Here is a 26,357-nt window from a genome sequence, read left to right as displayed (position 1 = left end):
TGTAAAACAAATTTCTCTAGAATTTCACACTCAGGTAGAAACTTTTGAAGATCTTAAAAAAGAAAAAACATTTTAAAAATAAAGTATGATTACAAATGTAGAAGTAATTGTATAATTATGAAGCAACTAGGAAATATTTGTTGAGAACTGATAGCTCTATTATTTGCCTCCAATAGCAGTTATGATTTATCCCCCTTCTTCCTAGCTGCCTGTAGGAACTTTCCCTACAGGTAGGAATTTTTCCCTAGGAACTTTTGGGCCAGGACCAGCCATGATTTCTTTCCCTAGGAAAATGTATATGATGATGATAATGATAGCAGCTAACAATTATTATGTGTTTACAATGTGCCAGGAAGTGCATTACATGTTTTAATTCATTTTATCCTCTCATCAATTCTGTAAGATCTAGGTACTATTTATTAGCCCCATTTTACAAATGAATAAGAGGCTTACAATTGAGAACAACTTCTGCTCAGGTTTAGATTACGTTTTGTTCTGCCTGCTGGTGCTTTTGACTCTGTTCTGCTATAGCCCACTTCTCCAATGTTTTTTCTCTCTGTTCTCCAGATTGGATAATTTCTATTGATCTAACTTCAAATTCACTGATTGTTTTTTCTGCATTCTCAAATTTGCTGTTGACCTGTCTAACAAATTTTTCATTTTGATTATTGTACTTTTCAACTCTAGAATTTCCATCTGGTTGTATTTTATAGTTTCTGTTTCTCTGTTGTGATTCTTTGGTGAGTCATTGTCATCATATTTTTCATTAATTTTTTGACTATAGTTCATTTTAATTTTCTAGTCTACAGTCGTGCACCACATAATGATGTTTTGGTTAACAATGGACCACATGTACACAGTGGTCCCATAAGATTAGTACTGTATAGCCTAGGTGTGTAGTAGACTATACCATGTAGGTTTGTGTAAGTACAATCTATGATGTTCACACAACAACAAAATCGCCTAATGACACATTTCTTGGTATATATCCTCATCCTTAAGTGACAAGTGACTATACTTTATAATGGCTGCTTTTAAGTCTTTGCTAAGTCCAACATCTGGGCTCACCCAGAGTCAGTTTTTATTGATTGCTTTTTTTATTATACTTTTTCTGTGCATAGCATAATTTTTTGTTGTTGTTGAAAATGACATTTTAGATAATATTTTGTAGCAACTGTGGATTCTGGTTTATTTTTTTGAGGCTTTTTTAGAAGTAACTTTCCTAGATTTACACTACAGAATCTGTCTCCCCTATAGTACGTGATCATGGATGTCTCTGAGCATTCTTTTTAATTCTTATTTTTAGTTTTTAGCCTCCCTTCCTAGTGGATATCCCTGTGTCTACATAGCTTAGTACTCAGCTGGGGATCAGGGCAGAGTTTGTGCTTAAACACCTCAAGCCTATAGGGCTTCTGCCCTCTGCCAATTGATCTGTGGGGAGTTGGGGGTACAACCAGTTCCCAGTCGGCCTTGGGGTTTACTTTCTACTGGGCTCTCTGAGGTCTCCCCTGCACATGTGCCTAATTTCCCAGTTAGCCTGGGATATATGGAGAGCTTATCTCGCCCATCTATGACTCTTTCAGTTCCAGGATCTCCCTTCTAAACTTCTGGCTGGTCCATCACTCTCCCCAGTGGGAACTATAGCTTCAGGCTAGCATAGCTGTGGGTTTTCCTCATTTGTTTTCAACCAAGTTCACCACTTTTAGCTGACAGAGCTGCAGGTTTTCACCCCCACCCCCAACTGAGTCCACCCCCTTTGGCAGCAAAGCTCCTGATTTTGTGGCCAACCTTATCCTGATAAAACTAAGTTCTCACTGACAGAGCTGGGAGGGATGGGAGCAGTCCCAGGCAAGAAGGCCACACACACCTGTTGTACTTACTCCCAAGCTCTAGAAGTTTTTCAAAGTTAAATGTTTTTCAATTTGTTGTTGGTGTTTGATCAGTTCCTAGAGCTCTATAAAATGGTTGTTCGTTGGCAGTTTTGTCCAGTTTTTTGCTTGATTTTTATGGAAAGGATTTGTTGACCTTTTCATGTCATTGTGGCTGGAAACCTGGCTTCCAAGGCCCACTTTTTTTTTCCATAGCCCACTTTTTAACCTTGGCTGATATTCTGGTGTCCAGATCTTTGGCTGGCTCTTTTTATGCTCTCTGGGTCTTTTGTTACTCTCCCTTCCAACTCCCTGCTCTGTTCTGGCCTCTAGGAACTCTAGTCCCCATACCCTCCCTTGGTTCATGATTGCCACCTCTCCCTCTTAGTCATGGGTCCCATTTAGCCATCCCTGCTCTCTGCCCTTCAAACCTTTCTACAACACACACCCACAAAGTTAGTTAAAAGTATTTGACTGTAAGAAGTAGGTCTAAAGCTGAACCACTCCTCTACCCATTCCTGATTCCAATCAAAAGCACCAAGGAAGAAAGCAGAAGGCTTTAGAACATCTTTGGAAATGACAGACAACTGGTTTAAAGCCATCTGCTCCACTGTCTTTGAATCTCTCCTCTCATCACAGTATCTCTCAGTCCATCTCTCCTCTTTCATTCTCAACCTAAATTATTCAATAGAAATTTTAGACTTAGGATTCTAAAACTAGCTTCTCAAATTCAATGACTTCAGCAAATGGTTTCCAATAACCCAGTGAGCATCTGCATATGGTATGGTAGTCACAGATCTATCGAAGTCATCCTGCCCTTTCAGATCTACTTCAGATCAGTTCAAACTCTTCTTTTTGCAGCTTGTGGAAAGTTCAAGGATCTCACCAGTATTTTTGTGAATTTTCAGAGTCTTCTCAGGGACTCCGCCATATTGAAGATGCTGCCAAGTTAATTCTTCAGTTTCAAAATACTGTTATTCATTTGGGTGTGCAGCAAGTCCTGAGTTGCTAATTGAAAACCTCCTAAATGTGTCATCTTTAATCTTATCTTAAAATACTGATGGGCTGTCAGATTCTAATGACCTGGACTATTTCTAATATTTTATTCATGCCTTAGAAAAATGCTGGCTGACTTTGTGGGCTTAGGCAAACTGTGATTTGTGTAGTTTGCTTCTCTGTCAATGAAAACAAATACCTCTCTCACAAGGGCATTAAATTGGTTAATGTTTCTGGAAATGATCTCCAGAAATGAAAATCAGTGCAATGCTAGAAATTCTTGTTTCCTCAGACTGTATGTCTATTTCAGGGAAAGCAATGTTAAGAAATTTAAGGTCCTCATTGCACAGTAAGTGATATGATAGTCCATTTTTTAAAAGAAATTTCGGGCTTGTCCTTTTCAGACATTATAGACAGTTTTAGCCTCATAATGCCCATTGGCTTTAATCGACATCTTTTAGGTTTGAAAATTCATAAGTTAATCGAGTGGGGATGATTCTGGAGTAGCTCCATGACACTAGTTTCCTTTGAACAGCACATCATGATTATATTTCCACGAAGCCCTGAAATAACATTTTGCTTCTTTGTGAGTATAGGAGATAAATACCCTGTATCTTTCATTCTCATGGAATCCATTTTAGCTGCACTAATGTGCATTAAGAAGTTTCTAACACGATGGGGAATGTCAGCAAGAATGAAATTAATTGGGTGGTCATCCCTGAAGGTACATATTTAGGGGTTGGTTCTCAGAATTGTCATTTCATCAGCTTGCTTAAAAATAGAGGATTTACTTCACTGCTCTGCTTGAATCAAAAGTAATTTCTTTCCCTCGGGATCCCCTTTCTTTGACAGAAATGATTTTAAGCCAGCTTCCCTATTAAGTCACTCTCATTCTACTGTAACCAAACATGTCTGGATTTTCTTTCTCTAGCTTTTGAAAAAATATGTGAAAATACATCAAGTGTCCATACAAATTATGGTTCTGCCCAGAATTTTTGTTTGCAAAAGCATTATCTATAGTACAGAATGAGAAGGCTTTAATCTACAGATATTAGAAATAAAGCAGTTAATACTCTATGGTTTTTCCATTCCATATTCCCTAAATTATCTTTATGAGTTGATAGGTAAAATGTAAAACTTTAGCCTGATGTATCTCTATTTTACATGGTCCACAGAAATCAGAGTACCAATGTCTTTTCCTTTAGATTATTGTATTTCAGTATTACACTCCTTTTATGTATCCCATTGTCCAGTATAATTTCATCTCCATACTTTTTTGGATTTAAAATTTATATGAGATCTCTTCCTACCTTTTCCACTAAATCCTTCCACAGACACAGACTGCAGGAACACCCTAAGGACATAGTAAGAAGAATTTAAAGCACTTGACTGACATTCTTTGTTTATTCAGGTAGATGTATACATAGCAGTAAATTCATTTAAATAGATTTAGTTATCTTCTGCTTGGCATATACCACTTGGACAATAAGGAACTTAAAATATTTTGGGGAGGTGAGTTGTGCAGGCTCATATGCCTTCAGGGCCCAATCAGTTAACAAATGGTGACCGTTTGTTAATCATACAAGTGTAAATCGTGGGGAGTGGTGAGGACTGTGCAGAACTGGTGATTGGACACCTCATTTAAAGAATTCCAATTCAGTACTTTTTAAAACCATTGCGTTGGGCAAAATGAAACATTTTTTTTTAAAGATTTTATTTTTTTCCTTTTTCTCCCCAAAGCCCCCCGGTACATAGTTGTATATTCTTCGTTGTGGGTCCTTCTAGTTGTGGCATGTGGGACGCCGCCTCAGCTTGGTTTGACGAGCAGTGCCATGTCCGCTCCCAGGACTCGAACCAACGAAACACTGGGCCACCTGCAGCGGAGCGTGTGAACTCAACCACTTGGCCACCGGGCCAGCCCCCAAAATGAAACATTTTTATGGGAAAATTCAACCTATTGGGTAGGACTCAGTATGTGGTCAGCCAACTTTTCAGTGTTTCAGTTATCTACTGTATAACAAGCCACCCTCAAATTTGGAGGATTAAAACAACCATCATTTTTCATTCTCGTCTCTCGTGGCTCTGGTGGTCACTAGGGTAAGCTGGGTGGTTCTCGCTCATGGTCTGTCATGTAGCTGCAGTCAGATTAGTGGTTGGGGCTGGAGTCATGTGCAAGGCTTCCTCTCTGACCTCTAGTGGTTGGTGCTGGCTGTTGGCTGGATTGCCTGCTATGACCTCTCCATGTGTACTGGGCTGATTAAGCAAGAAACATCCAAGAGCAAGTTTCCTGAGAAAGAGAAAGGGAGGGAGGGTACACGTGTGCACACCAGGGGGAGGTAGTATCAGCTTTAACTGCCTAGCATTGGAAGTCATGCCGTATCATTTCCATGGCATTTTATACTTTAGCAGCGAGTCATGAAGGCTAGCCCATGAGCAAGAGGAGAGGAATTTAGATTCCACCTCTTAATGGGAGGAGTGGGAAAAAAATTGCAAACACATATTAAAACCAGCACAGGTAGTCTTACATTAGAGAATAATGAAACTAAGTATATAATAAACTTGGATATAATCAGGGTGCTATGCAGAATATTTAACAGCTGATTTGGTGTGGGCACTGACCAATAAGAAGAAATCATAGCATCCGCAATGGTAGGATCTACTGGTGCAGACAGTTAATCTCAGTTCTGGGTCTAATCAAGGCTCCTAACGTGGCCTAGAGTCAGCAAGAGCTCTGGGAGGTCAGGAAAGGTGAGACCGTGTGTCTGAAATAAGATGTTTTAGGTATTCTTGCCGAAGCTTCAGAGGCCCCATCAGATGGGGCCCCATCTGGTTGTTTGATTTCTTTGTTTTGTCCACCTTTGTCCATCAGCGTTTAGAAACATTTTCCTTGCATGGCTCTTACCCTAATGTTTTGGAAGTTTCTTCTGTGCTAAAGGGAGGGGAGTTGGGAGAGATGGGAAGACAAAGGATGAGCTCTAGGAATCCATATAATCTTTTGTACGTATTATGTTTCAGTCCAATGTGATGTAGAAGCCAACTTGAGAGGCGCTTGGATCCTCCTCTTGGCCCAAACAGCAGACACACAAATGCTTGCTTCTTTGGGTGTATTTGTTTTCTGTTGTTGCTGTAACAAATTACCACAACTGTAGCAACTCAAAACAACATAAATGTATTATCTCACAGTTCTTTGGGTCAGAAGTGTGGGTTGGCTTGGCTAATTTTTCAGCTCCAGGTTTCGTAAGGCTGAAATCAGGGTGTCAGTGTCAGCTGGCTGGGCTCTTAGCAGGAGGCTCTGGGAAGAATCCTCTTCCAAGCTCATTCAAATGCTGGCAGAATCCAGTTCCTTGTTGTTGTAGAACTGAGGTCCCTCCTCACTTGCTGGCCATCAGCTGGGAGGCACTCTTTGCTCCTAGAGGTCTCTCTCTGGTCCTTGGACGTGGCCCCTACGTCTCAGAGCCAGCAACAGCATGTCAAATCCTTCTCACTCTTGAAATCTCTCTGACTTCCTGTTCTGCCAGCGTCTCTTCTGCCTTCCTCCTCCTTTGCATCTCTTGGATTCCAGCCAGAGAAGGTTTGCTGCTCTTAAGAGCTCATGTGATTAGATTGGGCCCACTTGGATAATCCAGGATAATCTTCCTATTTCAAGGTCCTTAAACTTAATTACACCTGCAAAGTCCTTTTTTGCCACGTAATGTAACATAGTCACAGGATCCAGGGATTAGGACAAGGACATCGTTTTTGGGGCCGTAATTCTACCTACTAAAGGTAGTGACGTTTGGTCAATAAAGGTGCTTTCCCATCAACTTATTTCCTTAGGAAAGTAGGCCAGCCAGTACGTTTGTGTTAAACATTAGAGCTTATTGAAATACTAATTCTAAATTTGAAGGAAAAGGATATACATTTATGGAAACGGGTATAGGTTTCTGTTTTGACAAGAGAAGGGACACTCTCTTGATTTCCAGTAATGTCTCAAGTATAATATCATATTTAAGAGAATTGGTTTGAGATCAGACCAAACCTTGTGCAAATTTATAATGCTTGTAAGTCTCATTGTCCTCGTCTGGGAAATGGGCTAATAATTCCTATAGTTACTATGGGCAAGAACCTATGAATAGAAAGTGCTTAGGACATAGTAAGTACTCAGTGAATGTTAGCTAATAATAATAATAGTAATAATAATAATAATAATGATAATAGAATGACCTATTCATGGACTTCTTTATAGGTGGGGAGAAGGTATGGGCAGACCAACTAGAATCGACACTTGGGTTTCCTCCCAGTTTCATATTAGTCTGACATACGTTATTAGTCTGACATACTTATTCTATTAAACATAAATTAGCAAAATTATTGTTCTAGAAAGGGATTTATACAAGTTTATTTAAAGGAATTTAGCTTAAGACAAATTGTTTGGTTTTAATCATAAAAGCATAGTGGCTGAAACTCACAGCCATCTAGGTCTGGGGTTGGCAAACGAGGGCTTTTGGGCTAAACCTTGCCTGCCGCCTGTGTTTGTATGGCTCATGAGCTAAGAATGATTTTTAGAGATACATTTTTTTTTCTTTTGGTGAGGAAGACTGGCCCTGAGCTAACATCTGTTGCCAATCCTCTTTTGGCATGAGGGAGATTGTTGCTGAGTTAACATCTGTGCCAATCTTCCTCCACTTTGTAATGTGGGATGCTGCTACAGCATGGCTTGACAAGCAGTGTGTAGGTCTGCAGCTGGGTTCTGAACCCTGGGCCACTGAAGCTGAGTGCATGAACTTAACCACTATGCCACCAGGCCGGCTCCTTTAGAGATAATTTGATGATGGGAAGCACTGACTTTGAACCCCAATTAAACAAAATGTTATCCTGCCCCCAAAGAATTCCATTCTTCTCATTAATAGGCCTGTATTATAAAAGGTATTCATTATTATTATATTTTGAATTTTGTCAGTAAAAATTTGTGGAACATTTTCTCTCACTATACAAGTATGTATATAACATCCTTGATTTTGCCTCTTTGCCTGAAAAATGCCTAAGTGTTTATGATATGACTCTTCACAGAAAAAATTTTGCTGAATCTGGATCTAAGTAACCTACCATGCATTTAAAATGGAGTGTAGACTCTTCGTAGCTGGAAGGTCCTCTCAAGATCTCCTAATGCAATACCTTAATTTTATAGCTAAAGCTAAACCCCAGGAAGATAGGCAGCTGTTCCAACACCACCCAGCTAGTTTGTGGTAGTGGCAGAATGAGTCATTTTATTTTTCAGTGCTTAAATCAGCAAACTTCCACCAGAGTCGGCAGATCCTCTGGGTAGCATGGTTGTACTTTATTCATTTCTCTTTACAAGGGCCTCTGTGTTGTCACCAATCCAGAACGTTTTAATGGACAGGTCAGAGGTGATGCAGCATAGAAACTCAGCTGTCCCATGAACCCATTGAACAGGGCCTGGCAAACATAAGCTTGTTGCTGTGTTTCCATCTGCAGGGAGAGCCTTTAGATTCTAGAATTTCTCATTAAAGCTGTTTCAGAAGCACTGGTGCTGCCTTTTTCCGCTAAGTTAGTAACGGTGAATAACCAGGCATGTTAATATATTCTCATTGAACTATGTTCAATTTAGGATGAGATTGTTTATTGAGCAGAGCAATAGTCCTAAACTGAGGTGATAATTTGCCCACGTGCCCCACATCCCCACTGTTCCCTGGTTGTTTGCTAATAAATCCCACCATGTTGTGTTTGTTGCTGCCCTCCTGCCTGGATAATGAGGATCACTTGGTGGTATTTGTTTCTCTTTCTACAGGTGGTTTACAAATCCAACGACGGTCAATGCCTTCTACAGTGCATCCACCAACCAGATCCGTGAGTACTCCGCTTCTGGTTTCCTTGTTAATCTGGTACAAAATGGAAGGAACTTTTCCATGACAGTGGTTAAGGGTAGGGAGCTATTTATTTTCCCCCAACAGTGACCAGGTATGTTGTTCACCAACATCTATCCATATGCCCAATTTTCCTCATTCCCTTCACCTTTTGTTTTTTTTTTAAAGCTTTATATCACCATTGAGTAAAAAAAAAAAATCAACTACAATAGATAACACTACAATGAAGTTGGCCGTGAAAAGGAGCAAACTTCCACTTTCCTCTCATAATGATCTTACAGATTTTACCCATATCATTTTGTTTATTTCTAGGATTGATGGGGAAAACAGGCAAGTAACTGGGCAGATTGTAGAACTTGAGGGGGGACTATTCATATATAAGAAAAGTTGGGAAATGTTCTATTAACTGTAGGATATAAAGTCTTGATTTTCTTTTATTTACATGTTTTGGGTACACGTAATTATAAATGCCATGGTAAGTTTAAAAAATTATTAAAAATCAGATTGACACAAATTAAAAATCAGACAGTATCAAGTGTTGGCACCACGGACACATACTCACTGCTGGTGGAAGTGTAAATCAGTTCACTCATTTTGCAGAGCAATTTGGCAACACCTAGAAAAGCCAAAGATGTGCACGCATATCTGTGACCGTCATTTGTGCTCTGGGCATGTACCTGGAGCTGTGATTCTCAAAGTGTGGTCCTGGGAGCAACAGCATCATGGCAGAACTTGTTAGAAATGCAGATTTTTGGGCCCCACTTTAGACTTGTTCACAAACCCTGGACGTGGGGCTCAGAAATGTGTTTTATTCAGCCCTCCAGGTAACTCTAACATAGTTTGAGAACCATTGCCCTAGAGAAGTCTCGTGTGAGGAGGCCATGTGACAATGCTCATAGCAGAAACACAAGAATTACCTACATGTCCTTCTGCCAGAAAATGAATCAAATGTGGGCATGTTCGCACAAAGAAATGCCATACAGCAGTGAACAATGAATGACCTAGAGTGACATGTAATAACATGGATGAAGTTCACAAATATTAGGTTGTGTGGGGAAAAACCAACTTGACAGAATATATTAAGTATGATACCAAATAAAGTTGAAAAGCATGCAGAAGAATTTTATATATTGTCTAGAGATACACTTATATGTAGTAAAACTATGACGACATTCATGAGAATGACAAACACCAAGTCAGGTTGGTGGTGACCTGTTGTGGGGAGGGCGGGCTGCTCCTGCTCAAGTCCTTGCTGGTTTCTCAGCCCCTCTGCACCTCTTCTGTTCTTCATCTTCCTTGGTGATAATATCTAATCTCATGGTTTTAAGCACATCTCTATGCTGTTTGTTAAATGCGAGGGATGACGTTTATAAAGATTTGCCACCGTTGACCATGCCCCCCACCATCTCCCCACTGGATACCTGTAATAGCTCCTCCCTGGCCTCCCTGCTGCTGTCCTTGTCCCCCTTCAGTCTATTCTGAATATAATATGGCAGCCATTTAAAGATGTTTAACAATCATCTCATGTCCCTCCTTTGCTCAGAACCCATTATCAGCTTCCCATCTCACCCAGAATAAAAGCCAAATTATTTGCGATGGCCCAGAAGCCTCTTATCACACTACCTTTACCTCCCCTCTGTTCCAGCCACACTGGCCTCCTTCCTGTTCCTAAAGTATGAGACACTCTTCCCTCCTGACATTTATACCCTAGGCTCTGTTTGCCATGGAAAACTTCCCCAAGTGATCTGCATGGTTTGTGTTCCCACTTCCTTCAAATCTTTGCTTGAATGCCACCTTCTCACTGAGGTGTCCTGCCTGCCTGCTGTAGGTACTTCATGCTTGCCCTCATCCTGACAGGACACCCTGGTCAAAGAGGACAGCTGGAAGGCTGTAGCTGCCACATCTCCTTAGAGTCGCCCTCATGTGGCCACTTTTGGGAATGGCAGTCTCTGCTGGACTTTGGTCTGAGTAATGAACAGAAGGAAAACCAGCAGATGGTAGTAATTTTTGATTTCTGCATTAATTTATCTAACCAAATCAGTTGTTACATATTTTGATTATTTCTAATGTCACTCCTTACTATAAAATATTCATTATTATCATGAAACTACCATTGCTTTCTTTTTTCCCCCAGCTTTGTTGAGGTATAATTGACAAATAAAAATTGTTTATATTTAAAACGTACACCATAATGTTTTGATATAGCTCCAAGCTGAGAATTAAGATTCACATGTTACATAGGAACTTATGCTATTTGAGACATTAATTATAACTACTATTTATAATAATATGAATTATAGCAATATTATTTGGAACAACCTATTGGGCAATAGAAAATTCTTTGGATTATCCATTTTAAAAGAAAATGTTTTATTATGTAATATTTGGTACATGCAAAAGAATATATATATAACATTCTAGAACATATAAAGTTATAAAGTACATAAGAAAACATATGATAAAATAAATATATGCCTATGAACCCACCACCCAACCAACAAGCGGGACCTTCCTGATATCATTGCATCTGTCTGTGCTCCTCACCATCCCCTTCCTCTTCCTCACCATAGAGGTGACCGCTGTTCTGACTTTTGTGTTTACCATTTTCATGTTTTTAAAAATTTTAAACCGCTTATGTATCCCTAAACAATATATTGTTTATTTTTGCTTATTTTTAGCATAATAAAAATGGTATCATACTGCATGCAATCTTAAGCAACTGTGTTTTTTCAATCAAAATGTTTTTAAGATTCATCCACGTAACATGTAGTAGTAGGTCTTTTCCTTTTCACTGATGTGAAATATTCCATTGCATGACTGTACCCCAGATTACTTATCTGTTCTATAGACCTTATCTGTTGACAGACTTATGTGTTTCCCCTCCAGATTTTTGTTGTTATGAACAGTGTTACTCTGAGTATTCTTGTATATGTCCCCTGAAAAAGTGTTTGTGATATATACTAGGAATGGAATTACTGGCTTGTAGGGTATGCAAATACTCAACTTTACCAGATAACACCAAATATTTTCCAAAGTACAGGAGTGTTTTCATCACCTCTTAGCATTAGTAGACTTAATTTTTACCAATGTAGTGAATGTATTAGATCAGCTCTTATGCAAGAAAAGGCGTTGAGATAGACTCTTCACTAATGTTTCCACACTCACTTTCCAGTGTCAGTGAATGCTTAGTGCTCCTTTGGGGATTTAAGTATGTCTAATAATAATTCTGCCTCCAGGATTCACCCCTGCTTGCCCTTTTCCTTATCTGGGAAGAGCTGATCCTATCAGAGGTTTACTGAAGAAATAGCCATTTCAGGGTAACCTAGTGGTTTCTTGAAAGCTGATGAGCAGAGGGGGTTTGGAATGAACAATTTGAAGCAGTATTTTAATTAAGAGATTCAAGCTGTTTCTATTTTCCTAATGACCAGTGCTTGCTCTCATTGTAAATTACATTCCCAGGCAAGATGACAGGGAATCCTTTGGGTGACTTTCTTTTCTCTTTCTCCTTTCTGATTTTCTGGACTACAAATTAAGACAGGTGGAGTTTCTTCTTATACATTTCCCCACTGGGTTTCCTGGGACTTCCCCTAGCCCCCAGCTGCCTTCTTTTTGCTTCACTGAAGAAGTGAAAAATTGAGGTGATTTTCTAAAATGAACATCTTTATTGATTAGGGGCTGATTCTGACAGCATGTGGCCATCTGTTTAATTGGGTTTCACATCTAAGATGTAACTATACTTAGTAACATGATTTATGAGAATTTCATTCAGTTCCCATTATCATTTTCTGATTTATGCCACTTAAGTCTGCTTCTGCACGCAGTAGAGACTTGTGTAGAAAATAGAAAACCTGTAGGTTTCTTGAAAATCCATGCCTTTGTGTGAAACCCTATGATTTGTGGCCATCTTTCAATGTTAGATTTTTGCAGAGTGGTTATAGCTTCTTATTTTTCTACCCTTGTCAAGCTGGGTAGCAATGTCTTCAGACACAGAGTGTAATGTGAAATAATAATAATTGAAGTCTTCTGTATGAGGAGTTATACTCAGGAGCTGTTGCGGAATTTAATTATATTTGAACTGATAAGCTGGTTAAAGAGGAAAACAAGAGCTGAGGTGATTGGTGCCTAAGCTTGTGCTTCCCTAACTTCGTGATCGCTGCAAAACTGGTCTTCCTGCTTTTAGTAGGGAAACAGTGAGAGCCTCCATGGGAGACCTTGAGTGCTACTCATTTGGTTGTATGACCTCGGTCAAAGTATTTCTCCTTTCTGACCCTTATTGTCCTTGTCTGCCACATGTTGAGATTACCCAGTTGTGGGTTCTTCTAGTTGTGGCATGTGGGATGCTTCCTCAGCATGGCCTGACGAGTGGTGCCATGTCCGCGCCCAGGATCCGAACTGGCGAAACCCTGGGCCGCCGAACCAAAGCACGTGAACCTAACCACTCGGCCACGGGGCCGGCCCCCAGCAAACTTTTTCTGTAAAAGGCCAGATAGTAAATATTTTTGGCTTTGCAAGCCATATGGTCTCTGTTGCAAATTCTCAACTTTGCCATTGCAGCCATAGACAATTCATAAACAAATGAGCATGGCTGTGTTCCAGTAAAACTGTTTACATGGGCTACAGTTTGCCAACCCCTGCTGTAGAGCACTGTGAGAGGATGAGATCCAGCTTCCAAAGTACTTTGGATCTAATCAGGTGGTGGTACCAGGGGTCTGAGAGTGGTAGAGTGAACAGCTCACATTTGGTTTTCCTTTTTACTAACATGGACTATCTTTAGAATAAAATTAATTTCATATATTTAGTATCAATGTGTATCAGCAAAATGTCTCATTTCAATATTAGTTTTTATCTTCATACATTTCAAATCATGTTAAGACATTATTTTAAGAAAGTAGAACCTTGGCTTGAAAACAAGCAAGGCCTAAGGGCTAAAAACCAATGATTTTATTATTTTTGCTGTTCTGCACAAGGGATTTGGCTGCCCCAGTTTAATCGTAGATATTCTGCTAAAGATAAGCCTTTGTCCAGAGGCTGTGCTTATGCTGGCATCAAACTATAGAATTAATCTTGAAATCAAACATAGATTTGTTTTGCTGTTAAGGAAATAATTGTTTCAAACTGGGAGAATTTCTCATACTTCATTGACTCTGCCTAAAACCATAAAGTGGAAGCCAGGTTAGTGAATACTCACTTACTTGCAGCCTCTACTGGAACTTAATGAAATTAAGTCCCTGAATTCACTTGATGCTCTGTTTGGGGACAATTTGGAAATAGTCTTCCATAGTTTTGGAGCTAGAGGGAGGAAACTTGAGTGGCCACTAATCTAAACTTCTAATTATCTAGAAGAGATCCTGACACTCAGAGTGATTTTTAGTAACTTTTTCCATTTATTCACTTAATATTTAGAGAGCCCTCCATGATTCTCACTTCCTGTATAGTCTCCTCTCATACTGAATAAGGCTGATCTCTGTAACCAATAGGATACTGTGGAAATGAACGGGGTGTGACTTTTGAGGCTAGATCATAAGAGGCATTGTGGCTTCTGCCTTGCTCTCTTGGATTGATCACTCTGGGGGAAGCCAGCAGCCATGTCATGAGGGCACTCAAGAAGCTGGTGGAGAGGTCTACATGTGAAGAACCTGAGGTTTCCTGCCCATAACCAGCACCATGTGAGTGTGCCATCTTGGAAGCAGATCATCCCGTCCAGCCAAGCCTGAAGATGACTGCATCCCAGGCTGACGTCTTGACAGCAACCTCATGAGTGACCCTAAAACGGACCACCCAAATAAGCTATTTCTGAATTCTTGGACAGGAGAAACTGAGATAGTAAATGTTTATTGTTTTGAACCACTGTGTTTTGGGGTACTTTGTTACATACACAGCAAGAGCTAACTAATATAGACATTACAGTCTGCCAGGTACTGAGTTCAGTGCTGGGGTATATGATATGGTATGGTATAGTGGTTAAGAGTGTGGGCTTTGATTTTGAATCCTGGCTTGGCCACTAATAACTTGTAACCTTAACATCTTATTTGACGTCTTAAAGTTACTTAACATCTTTAAGCCTCAGTTTAATTATCTGTAAAATAGAGATAATAGTAGTGACTATCCTATAGGATTGTCATGAAGATTAAAGGTGATAATGTATATAAAATGCTTGAAAGAGAGACTGGTTTGTAGTAGGTACTTAATAAATCTTAGCTATTAAGAGTCTTTTTGGGGCTGGCCCTGTGGCTGAGTAGTTAAGTTCTCGCGTTCTGCTTCTGGGGCCCAGGGTTTTGCTGGTTCAGATCCTGGGTGAGGACATGGCACCACTCATCAGGCCATGATGAGGCGGCGTCGGACATGCCACAACTAGAAGGACCCACAACTAAAATACACAACTATGTACTGGGGGGATTTGGGGAGAGGAAGGGAAAATTTTTTTAAAAAAAGTCTTTTCTTTTGAAGAGTTGAGAGAGACAGACTTGTTACCAGTCATTTGTAAGACATCATGATTAGTGTGTGGCAGAACGGTGTGCAGTGCATCCTGGGAGCCACAGAGGAGGGGTAATTAATCTGGGGGAGTCAAGATTGGCTTCACAGTGAAAGTGATGTTTGAGTGGGCTTTGAAAGGAAAAAGAAATTCTCCAGGCAAAGAAGGTAGGTTGAGACATGCAGGAAGAAGGATTGGCTGGTACAAAGGCAACAGACAAAGCAGAGCATGGTGCAGGAATGGCTGATGAGATGGTCACAAATGCTGGGGCAGAGGCTGCATATGGTGGAGGGGGAGAAGGAGTGATGGGAGATGACATGTGGAAGAAGGAGATGAGGGCCTTGTAAGCCATACTGAGGAACAGGCCATAAGGAGCTAGTATAGTTTTCTTTGGGAGGCAAGAAACTTAAATTTTGCTTCCTTGGTCTTAGTCTTAAAGATCATGGCTTGGAGAGGAGGAATATTGAGGTCACTTAGAACAGTTAGGAGTTGGCAGATGGTTCAAGAGAAGGATAGGGAGGGTCTAAACCTAGGCAGTGACACTGGTGAGGGAGAGTAGGGGATGGTTCTTAAATAACTGTGTAGTGATAATACAGGTAGCAGTTTCCCAACTTTTCCATTGATGCTTTGAAAGACTCCCGTAAAATGGAGATTACAATTGTTCTGTGCAGCTACTCTTCACCAAGAACCATTAATGTGCCAAGCATCGTACTGGGTGCTTTAACATATGTTATCTCTAATCTTCACAGTAGTTCTATAAGCTTGGCATTGTAGGCCCATTTTATAGACAAGGAAACTGAAGCTCAGAGAGGCTAAGTCACTTGCCAAAGACCACATGACTAGTAAACTGCAGAGCTGGGAGTATAACCCAGCTTCTCTGATGGCATGCTCTTAATCTTCACCCTATACTGTTCGATACTGAATAAGAAATGTGAGAATTACATGAAATGATACATGTGAACACACTCTGAAAAGGTTAAGAGCATGATATAAATGTATGTTAGAGTAACCATTACTATGTCATGCCCTCACCTATGTGGTGGGGGATTGTTTCTGTTTGGTATGGAAACAAGCTATAGGATGTGGGGACAGCCAGGAGGTGAGGGTCACAAGGTCAGATGATCCCCAGGTTGTGCTGATTCCACATCCCAAAAGGCTGTCGTGTTGAGCAGCAGTTCATTATTGCCACCTCGAAGAGCGCTGTTCTCTGCGAGCCCTTTGGCTGTGCCGGTGATCCCCTTGCATCCTTGGATTAGGGTAGAGTGGAGGGGGGTTATTTGAGAGATGCCATATTTAGATGTACTCTCTAAAAAGATTTTACTTCACAAAATTTACTATGAGATTTAAAAAGTTTTAAGTGAGCTGAAGTTATGAACAAACTACTAATAGTTTGCAAAATTGCCAGATGATGCACTTAGCAAGGTTGTGGGACACCTGCTACAACTATTTTAAGATGTTCTTGTCCTGGTCTAGTCCAGGACTCTGGAGGTCCTAATACAGCACCCTCCCCCCCCCCCCCCCCCCCGCCGCAATCTCTGTTGCCTGACCAGAAAGGCAGCTAAGAATGACATTCTGATTAGTGCCACTGGAAGACAAAGGTGCCCTCAACTGGAATGCCCTGCAGTGGCATTCCTGTTACTGTGGTGAGTCCCAGGACCAATGCCTGGAGGGACACATTTGCCACCTGCAGGGCACTTCTGAAAACACACTTGTAGGACAGGATAAATGCTGTTTCCAGACATAGAAGGCTGGGCACGTTTGCTGCAGGGCTGGTAGCATGAAAGCACAGAATGATTATTAGGGTCAATCTGATCAAAGAGCTGGGGTGTGAGTGGGACAGTCACGAGGAGTGACCTGGATGTGAGCCAGAGTGAGGAAAGCGCCAGGAAGCTGGGAAAGAGCCATGGTGATGGGAGACAGGAAGTCAGGGAGCAATCTCACTAATTTATCTTGATGGTCACAATCTCACTGGTTCTCCCTTGAAAAAATCAATTGTCTTTGACCCTTATACAAAGTAGTTCATATTTATTGTAGGAACTCTGGAAAATTTTTAGATAAGCTAAAAAACTTAAGTTAATATCATCATTTAAAAATAGACATGATTAATAATTTTGTTGACTACTCTTCAAACTTATGTTTGTCTACACATATTTTAATATAGAAATTAAATATGACTCATCCAATAATTCTTTTTTCCCCACTGAACATTGTAACGTTAATATTTTTTCCATTATTACATATTCTAAGTCATCATGCATAATATTCCACCAAATAAAAGCACCTTAATTTCTTTAATTTCCTACCAATAGACATTCAGGCTGTTTCACTATTGTAGGAAAAAAACCCTCTGTGATAAGTTTTCTGGCCAAGTTTTTGTATAAATCTGAGACTATTTCTTTAGGGTAAATTCCTAGATGTGGAGGAATTGCTCAGTCAAATGGTATGCCCAATTTAAGAGTGTAAAAATACATCTTACTTGACTTGAGAAAAGTGGTACCAATTTATATTTCCACTAACAATAGATGAGATGGTTTTCTTTTTACCAAGTTACGCATTGTAAAGATGCTGTTGGAGGAGAAGAATAAAGAGACTCAGGGTTTTTTGGTCTAATTGATATGGGGGAAAATGTTAGTCACATTTTCATTCTTGAGACCATGTCTCATGTCCAGATATGGATCAGTGAACCTACACAAGCATTTATTGAGCATCTACTGTATTCCCAGGCCTGGGCTGAACATCACTGCCTCTGGTGTCAGTTTTGAATACCTAGGACAGCAGCTGTGTGTATGAAAGGACCTGTTGGAATATGAGTAGAATATGAGATACTGAGCTTCAGAATGGGAGGAAATTTGTGTTTTCCCTGCCAGATGTTGAACTATAGCAGTGGTTCTCTCAAAGTGTGGTCCCTGGATCATCAGCGTGACTTGTGATAAATGGGCATTACTTGGTCCCATCCCTGACCTACTGAATTGGAAACTCTGGAGGTGGGCCAAGCAGTTTATGTTGTAACAAGATTTTAACCATCAAACCTCTGCTAGATACTGAAGTTTGAGGACCACTGAGCTATAAAAATAAGCAAATGCAAAAGAGGTCAAACTTGGTTCGGTAAAGGTAGGGGGGCCAATTCATCCTGGTTTGCCTGGGACTGTCCCAATTTTAGCACTGGAAGTTCTGAATCCCAGGAGCTCCTTCAGTCCTGGGCAAACAGGGATGGTTGGTCACCCTGGTAAAGAAGAGAAGGTTCTCTTTGTTATAGTCTAAAGGTAATTATGGCAGAAAAATTACAGAAGGGCCAGAAGAGAAGGTTTCAAGACGGAGGGCAGATTTTAGAAGCTGCTTTCTGCTTGTCAGTTCTAGGCTGATAGGTACAGTGGCAGGAGGTTACCTGCAGGAAGCCAACAGATGGCTAAGGCATCTTGCTGAATCCCTTGACATGAGTCACAGCTGTTAGAACTTGATACTTTCTGGAAAGGAGAAGGTTGGCATTCACCAAACTACTGCAAGATGCCAAATTGAAAAAAAAAGCCACTATTAATCTTAGTAGTGATGACAATGAAATCTCTTTACAGCAAAAAACATAACCAGAAGTGCTTTGTAATTGCAGCAATTTCCATATCCCAACTGATGGCCCCCTAGATTCTAGAAGAGTGGTATCTGGCTTATCTAATCCTGAATAAGATGTAACACTCATTCTCTCTTAGAGTGAGCATTCATCCTGGATTTTCCAAGGCAGTTACACTTAAAACTCTTTTTGTCCTTTCGCACAATCATAATTTATAAGCTATGTAAAGTTTTCAGTTATAAAAGTATAGTCTGAAAAATTATAATAAAAACATCTAATCCTATGTTATAAGCATAGTGTTGAGGAGTGGTGAAGAGAGGAGAATGAGACGAGAGGGCTGACTTATAGACATCAGTTAAATTGAATATAAGCAGTTCCTTATTTCTGCTAAACCAAGAGTTCTGAACATGTTTGTACATTAGAATCACCTGGGGAGCTTTTAAAACATACTGATGTTCAGGGCTCCATCCCAGAGACTGTGGCCTCATAGTGCTGGGGCAGGGGCTTGGACATGGGTATATTTTGAAAAAGCTCCCCAGGGATTCTAATGTGCAGTTGGAGTTGAGAATCCTTATCCTAACCTAAACCAATGGGTCTCAACTAGAGACCACCAGAATAACCTGGAGGGCCTGTTGAAAACTCTGGATGCCATCCCTAGAGTTCCTGATTCAGTAGGTCTGGAGTGGGGGCCCGATAATTGACATCTCTAACAAGTGCCCAGGTGATGCTGATGCTGCTGGAATGGGGACCACAGTTTGGGAACCACTGTCCTAAACCATTCCTACCTCAAACCCCAAGTGATCTTACAAACCATATCTTTTACCCATTAGTGTAGACGTGTGTATAGATAACCGCTCTCCCAAAACACCTCTATGCTTCTACTCCCTCCCATGTATCCATGTATCCTCCCATGTATTTCTTTTCCCTACTGAGTTTAAAACGTATTTCAATTAAAAAATATACTTCAGAGAGCTTTGATATGAGTTCACCTTCCTCTTTAGGTCTCGCAAAATAGGAATTTTTTTCCTGGTTAAATCCTTTCTGTCACTGGATTGTGGGTTCTTGAGGATGTTTGTATGTTAAAAGCTTACCCATGTTGCTTGGAACATCATAGGTCCTCAGTAAATGTTAATGGTCAATGATTATGTATAGAAATTGCATCATCATAACCAAACCCAACTATTCCCAGTAGTTTTTGTAGTTGGATTTAAATATACTAACATCTCCAAAATTAGGGTTATAAAATGCGTTCACTTAGTGAACTATAGAGCTAGGAGCTATTGCGCAAGTCAAGTAAAATAATGAAATAGGTCAGAAGTAACTGCAAGTGAATCTCACCAAGAAGTATAATAATGTTGCTGATATAATGTATGTTGATACATCAGCAATAAACTCTGAAATGTGGATTGATACATGGATTAGTTCAGTTATATAAACATACACTTAGGCTTTTGAAAATAACTGTCATAACATGTACTAGAATAAAGTCACATTCATACATCAATAAATAAATGCAAAAGACCAAACATCCTGTTATTTGGTAGAGCTAATAATATAATACAATGTATTAATATAATCAGCTCCTTAGCAAAACTTCGCAAACGCCCATAGTGAAAGAAAACAGACAGATACATGCTTAATGGAAAACTCAAGTATATGTCTGGAGAAAGCAGCCACAGCAAATATGGAAATGGATTTAATCAAACAATTGAGTGTGTACTTTGGTCCACACATTCTAAAACCTATTGGATTCTTTAGAATTTTCCCCTCTGTCATTTTTTGCACTGAACTTATGTTTTCATTTGCCCCTGGCTGTGCCACTTCTGCCCCAGAGGCTGCTGGAGCGATCCTAGCTGAACAAATTCAGTAATGCTAATTCTTTCAAAAGAGTCAAATGAAAGATTCAATTTAAGAATGAACTCCACCCAAATTCAGATGAGTTTGAGTCACCTTGCATCATATTAGTAAATTTACAAAAGTTTTCTATAGAGAAAGTGAAGAAGCAGGTGCTCTGGGTTTTGAAGTCCAGCAGTGAAAGCTGGAGGCCTCCCATTTTGTTAAATCTGACCAAATGTGGAAACAACAGGAAAAGATGGTGAGTCTGACTACATTTGTCTTAAAATAATCACCATTTCTAAGTGTCAATATAAAAACACACACACATAAACTTCCAAATAACATAAAACTTTGGAAGGTAATGCTTTCAAAATATTTGCTGTGTGATGACGTTAAAGAATCAAACACTTGTGGATATGGAACTTAAAATTAATGTGGCAGTTACATGAAGCATACAAAAATGTAGGGAGAAGAGATTATATTTGTTCAGTATCGTTAGGGCCAAAGGACTCTGATCCAAATCAGTGTTTTGTCTGATTTTCTCTTTTCAGCATGTACCACTAACATAAAAAGGGAGATTGTCCTATTTTTATTCCTTGGAGGTAGGGCGGACTAAGAGGACACAGGGGTGATGGAACTTGCATGGAGCTGGGCAGGCCTGTTCATCTTGTTAATATCTGCATTCTCATTGAAAGTTTATTGGGAAAAAATGTGCTGACCTCAAAACTACACTAGTTCTTCCATGAATGCAAGAGAATGGAACTAACAGAGTCTCTAATCTAGAAGGAAAATGCAAACCAGAATTGGAATAATGAAACGTATCCTCGTTCTGGTATTGAATATGGAAACTTCAGGATGTAGCACATTGGTAGTACTGACAGTATCATGTAATGTTTCAGACTTTGGCCAACAAGATGTACTCATAATTACAGGTAATGCTTAGCCCCAGTCACCCCTTTGAGTTTCACAAGGTGCAGATTCCATTCACTCAACAAAGATTTATTGAGTGCTTGCCATGTGCCAGGTATTGTTCTAGCTCTGGAGCTATCACGGTGAAAGAATACCAAAAATAAATAAAAATCTATTTTGTTATGGAGCTTGCATTCTAGGTGAGGAAAGACAGACAGTAATTTATACAGAATAAGTAGAATGTAGAGTATCATAGATGGTGGTTTTATGGAGAGATGTAAAGCAAGAAAGGGGGGTAGGATAACACCTCTCTCCTTTAAAAATCACAGGGAATGCCTTAACGAGAAGGTTACATTTGAGCAAATATCTGAAGCAAGCAATGCAGACAGTAGTAGAAAGAAGAGAGAGGGGTGGGAAGAAAGGGGAATTATTAATTTTTTTCATGTTTCTCCATGAAACGTGTCTTCATACAATGTGAATTTGCTATTTATGAATATATATGTTTGTGTTCTTAGGTCTGAGCTGTGGGGTAATGGGCTAATTTTGTTTTATTCTCCAGATTTGTCTATACTAAAAAACCTAATTAATGTGATATTACAGTAATAAAATGGATACTGAAACCCAGACACATCAAGGCATTTAACTTTTCCTGGAAAGCTGTAGCTGTAGTCAGGATATAACTTTATGACTATAAAGGTCAAATAGTTGACCCTGCCTGGGTTAATTGCCCACCGAATGTGATCAGTACTTTGACAACTGTCTCCTAAACAAAAGCACTCTATGTGTTTTATGGTCAGCATTTTGCTAAGGCTCCAACTAGGTTAGTCAGTATTCACTGATAGGGGAGTTGTGAGAAACTCTAGTAAAAACAAAAGGTTGACCCAAGTAGAAAACCAAAAGCAGGCCCTAGTGGTTTTCCCAGGTGAAGATTTGAAGAGGAGAAATTTTTACTAGGAAATAATGAGGTTATTACAACATAAAGATACCAGTATTTTCTTTTGTCAGATTTTTAGTCTTTGGAATTATATAACCACAATCTGTATTTTTGCTTGAAATAGGAATGAAATTTGCTAGTGTTGACAAGTGCAAGAGCAAAATACTACCATGTGAGCTTAGTTAACTGTAAACTGTTTTTGGATAACCTTTAGAAGAATTTTCTATAATATACACACATTTATTTCTTTAAGAGTTAATTTTAATTACACAAGTTGATTACCTTTGACTAATCAAAATTTAAAACATTACATTTATGCCCAAAGCCCCTTTAACAACCCACCCCCATCCCAATTATCTGCAACAGATAACCACTGTGATCAGTTTGATAGGTATTTTGCAGACCTTTTTTGTGTATTTACATACATATACTCACACTGATAGGATAGTTATTTAAAAAATAGAAATGATATTTATATGTCTGTATCTGTGCCTTGCTTTGTTCCAACAACATGTCTTGGAGATTTTTCCATGCTAGAATATTAAGACCTACCTCTTTTCATTTGCTGTATAGCAGTCCATGATATGGTTATACCATAATTAAGTCATTCCCATCCTGTTGGACGTTTAGTTTGTTGCACACTTTTCTCAATTACAGCAATGCAGCAATGAACATATTTAGTCATGACTCTACAGAGCACACAAGCCAGTGAGTGGGCAGTGGTTCTTCGACCAGCAGCATCAGTGTCACAGGGAACTTGTTAGAGATACACATTCTTAGCCCCCTCTCCAGACTCACTGACTCAGAAACTCTGAAGGTGGAGCCCAACAATCTGTACTTCAGTAAGCCCTCCAGGTGATTCCGATGCCTGATAAAATTTGAGAACCACTGGCAGGAATATATGTATGTACATATATACGTAGATGCATTTGTGTACATATACAGTCAGTTCTGCTATAGCGCGGTATCTGTGTTCCTAGACATCACTGCACTATGCAAAATTGTGCTGTAAAAGCCATAGGGCTTATGGGCAAAATGAAATTAGGGACATAACAATCAAAAACTTTATTGGTGACACATGACAACAAAAGCTAGGAGCCTCATAAAAATGATAGTACAGTTTTGTTGTTGTTGTTGTTAGTGCCTTCCAGTAGATTCTAACTCCTGGAGACCCTGTGTACAGCAGAGCAGAGCCCTGCCCGGTCTTTTTGCGCCACCCTCTCCCTTTCTGGCACTGTATCAGACAATGCTCTGCTGCTATTTATAGGGTTTTCACGGCCAGTTCTTTCGCGAGTGAGTGACCAGGTCCTTCTTCCTAGTCTGTCTTAGTCTGGAAGCTCCGCTAAAATCTGTCCACCATGGTGACCCTGCTGGTATTTGAAATACCGGTGGCGTAGCTTTCAGTGTCACAGCAACATGTAGTCACCACAGTATGACAACCAACAGACAGGTGGTGTGGTTCCTTGACTGGAAAACGAACCTGGGCCTCGATGTTGAGAGCACCGAATCTTAACCACTAGACCACCAGGGCTGGCAGCGCAGTTTTACACGTGTTAAATAGATAAATACATAAATGACGCAGTAAATATGGTGCTTTCCCTTGACAAGACCTGAATTTGGCTTGTGGAAGTGGGTGTTGGAGAGCTTGCAGCTTGTGAGTTATAGTGTAGCGGTAGACGGTGGGTTATCTGAAATTGGGAGGAAGATTTTAACACCAGATGTGGGTGGATGTGGCTTCTGACACATGCGGTGAACTGAGGTAGCTGGTTCATGTTGGGATGTGTGCATTTTGTGTATTCCTATACGGCCTCAGTACATTTGGGTGAGTTTTTCTGCTTTCATTTAACATTTCTCATGGACAAAATTGCACATAAGCAAACGTGAAATTGGAGTTATGCCCCCGTTTTTCCCCTAATATGTTCAATCACGTTGGAACAAATTTGCCTTTGCAATGGTAAGTGTTATAGCAGAACTGACAGTATATACCTATACATACATTTACACATACGTCACCCATAAAAGGACCCCATACAGGACTGAATGCTGTTTTTTCACTTAGTTTCTTTTTTTCACTTAATATCTCTTGGAGCTTTTTCCATATCAGCATGTAGTTACTCATTTTTAAAATGGCATTTAAACCATTAAGAGATGACTAAATTGCTCTTCAAACTGCTTGCAACAATTTACATTCCTACCAGTGTGCTTCCTGGCCAGTATTACCTATTATCAAATTTATTAATTTTTGTCAATCTAATAGTTTCTCTTTCCTCCCTCTCCCTCCTTTCCTATCGCTCATATGTGTGTGTGTATGTATGTATGTAAATGTGTACATATATACACACACACATTTACTCTGTGAGGAATGCCTCCCGTAAATATACTGATAAAAAAGGAGCTTTAAAGATGTGAAACAAGTGGTGAGGCAGTGCTGAAATGGGGGAAAAAAGAAAGAAAATGGATACGCAAGAAAATGTAAGAAAAGCCTGTTGAAAAGGGAAAGAGAAAGAATTCCATTTCCATTTATTTTTTACTTCTACCTTTGCTAAATACAACTTATCCACTTTATGAGATAAGATATTGAGTTCGCCCTGTTGGGATTCCATCTATCACTCTTGCCAGTTGACGTCTCCAAAAATGCAGCTTAAACTGTTAATCCATTCACTTTAGCAGAATAGTCCTGAGGGCATCAGATTCTGCTGTTGATCAGTGTTGGGTTCCATGGCCCCGACAAGTTGAGCAGATACAGCTGATCAGAGGAGTGTGCTGTCTGAGGCCTCTCATTGCAACAGCAGCAGAAATGAGGCTCATGCAGGTGTCAGATGTTTTCTGTAAAGAGGTTGGCAGTGGACACAAATGCTTCCAGCTGGGCACATTACCAAGCAGGAAAGCCATAATGATTTAATAATTAAATCACATTGGTTTATGATCATTGTTCTTAGTAGGGAATATCATTGCTTTTTGATGATATATTGTGTGAGATGGAGTTTTCATGTAAACACTGTTATTTGCGTATATATATAATATATTTACATATATGTATCTCCAAGTCAGAATGACTTACTAAAAGTAATCATCAAAAAAGAGGATGGAATATTGATGTAAAGATGCCAAAGATATCAGAAAATGTAGAAATCATGAAGTTAATATGGCGTTACCCTTGAAAGTCAGATGCATTGTCCTTTATGTGAAAGCAGCAGGAAGAAAGAGAACTACTAGCTGGATCCATTGCTGTTTTGCAATTAGGATTTTGCACCTCGAATTCTCAAGCTATGACATTATTAAGAAAATAGAAGGAATATGTATACTAGTTATATAGAATTAACATTTCACTTCTAAATTAAGAACTTGCTTCCCTACCCTCACTTCACCTCATAGTGCCTTGTCATGGAGGGGAGGTAGAATGTTGGGAGGGCGAGAGGGAAGAGAAAACATTTTAACTCATAAAAGAGCTTGCAGTCTCAAGGGGCCCTGAGCAGTGGCTCTGGAGCAGGCAAGGACACTGCAGAAGGCGTCTCTCTCTCTCTGTCTCTCTTTTGTTACTGTGCTTTGCCTTCCCAGCTTGATAACTTGTTAAGTGCAGCTCTTAGGATCAACCCAGGGTACAAAATTTAGTGGTGAGTTGCAGCGGCAAAGCAAAACATTTCTCCCACTCACCTGCATCCAGAGCCAGCTACATAATTTGCAGGGCCCAGTGCAAAGTGAAAATGTAGTGGCTCCCTCTTCAGCAATCAGGAGAAAGTGCTGTTAAAGGTGCTAAAATATAAAGCTTTGTCCTGTCTTCCACGGTCCCTCTTTCTCTAGACTTGGCATGGTAGTTTTATTTACCATTTAATACCGTTATAAGTTGTAAGAAAAACTAAAATTTAAAATCATTAGCATAATTTTACCAAATTCATCTTTATATTGTGCAATGCCC

The 26,357-nt window shown here is 39.8% G+C and overlaps 1 protein-coding gene across 1 annotated transcript in view; it reads left to right on the top strand.

Moving 5' to 3' along the window:
* Nucleotides 1–26,357, top strand: part of PHEX (phosphate regulating endopeptidase X-linked) — a 196,510-nt gene that overhangs the window by 144,384 nt on the left and 25,769 nt on the right. Inside the window, exon 15 of the mRNA XM_046672703.1 lies at nucleotides 8,653–8,711. Within this exon, the coding sequence (XP_046528659.1) occupies nucleotides 8,653–8,711 (59 nt within the window). The remainder of the gene's footprint in view (nucleotides 1–8,652; nucleotides 8,712–26,357) is intronic.

Source organism: Equus quagga, chromosome 10 (genome assembly GCF_021613505.1).
Source record: "Equus quagga isolate Etosha38 chromosome 10, UCLA_HA_Equagga_1.0, whole genome shotgun sequence".
Taxonomy (NCBI): Eukaryota; Metazoa; Chordata; class Mammalia; order Perissodactyla; family Equidae; genus Equus; species Equus quagga.
The sequence above is the reverse complement of the archived record's forward strand: the minus strand, read 5'-3'. Positions and strand labels throughout refer to the sequence as shown.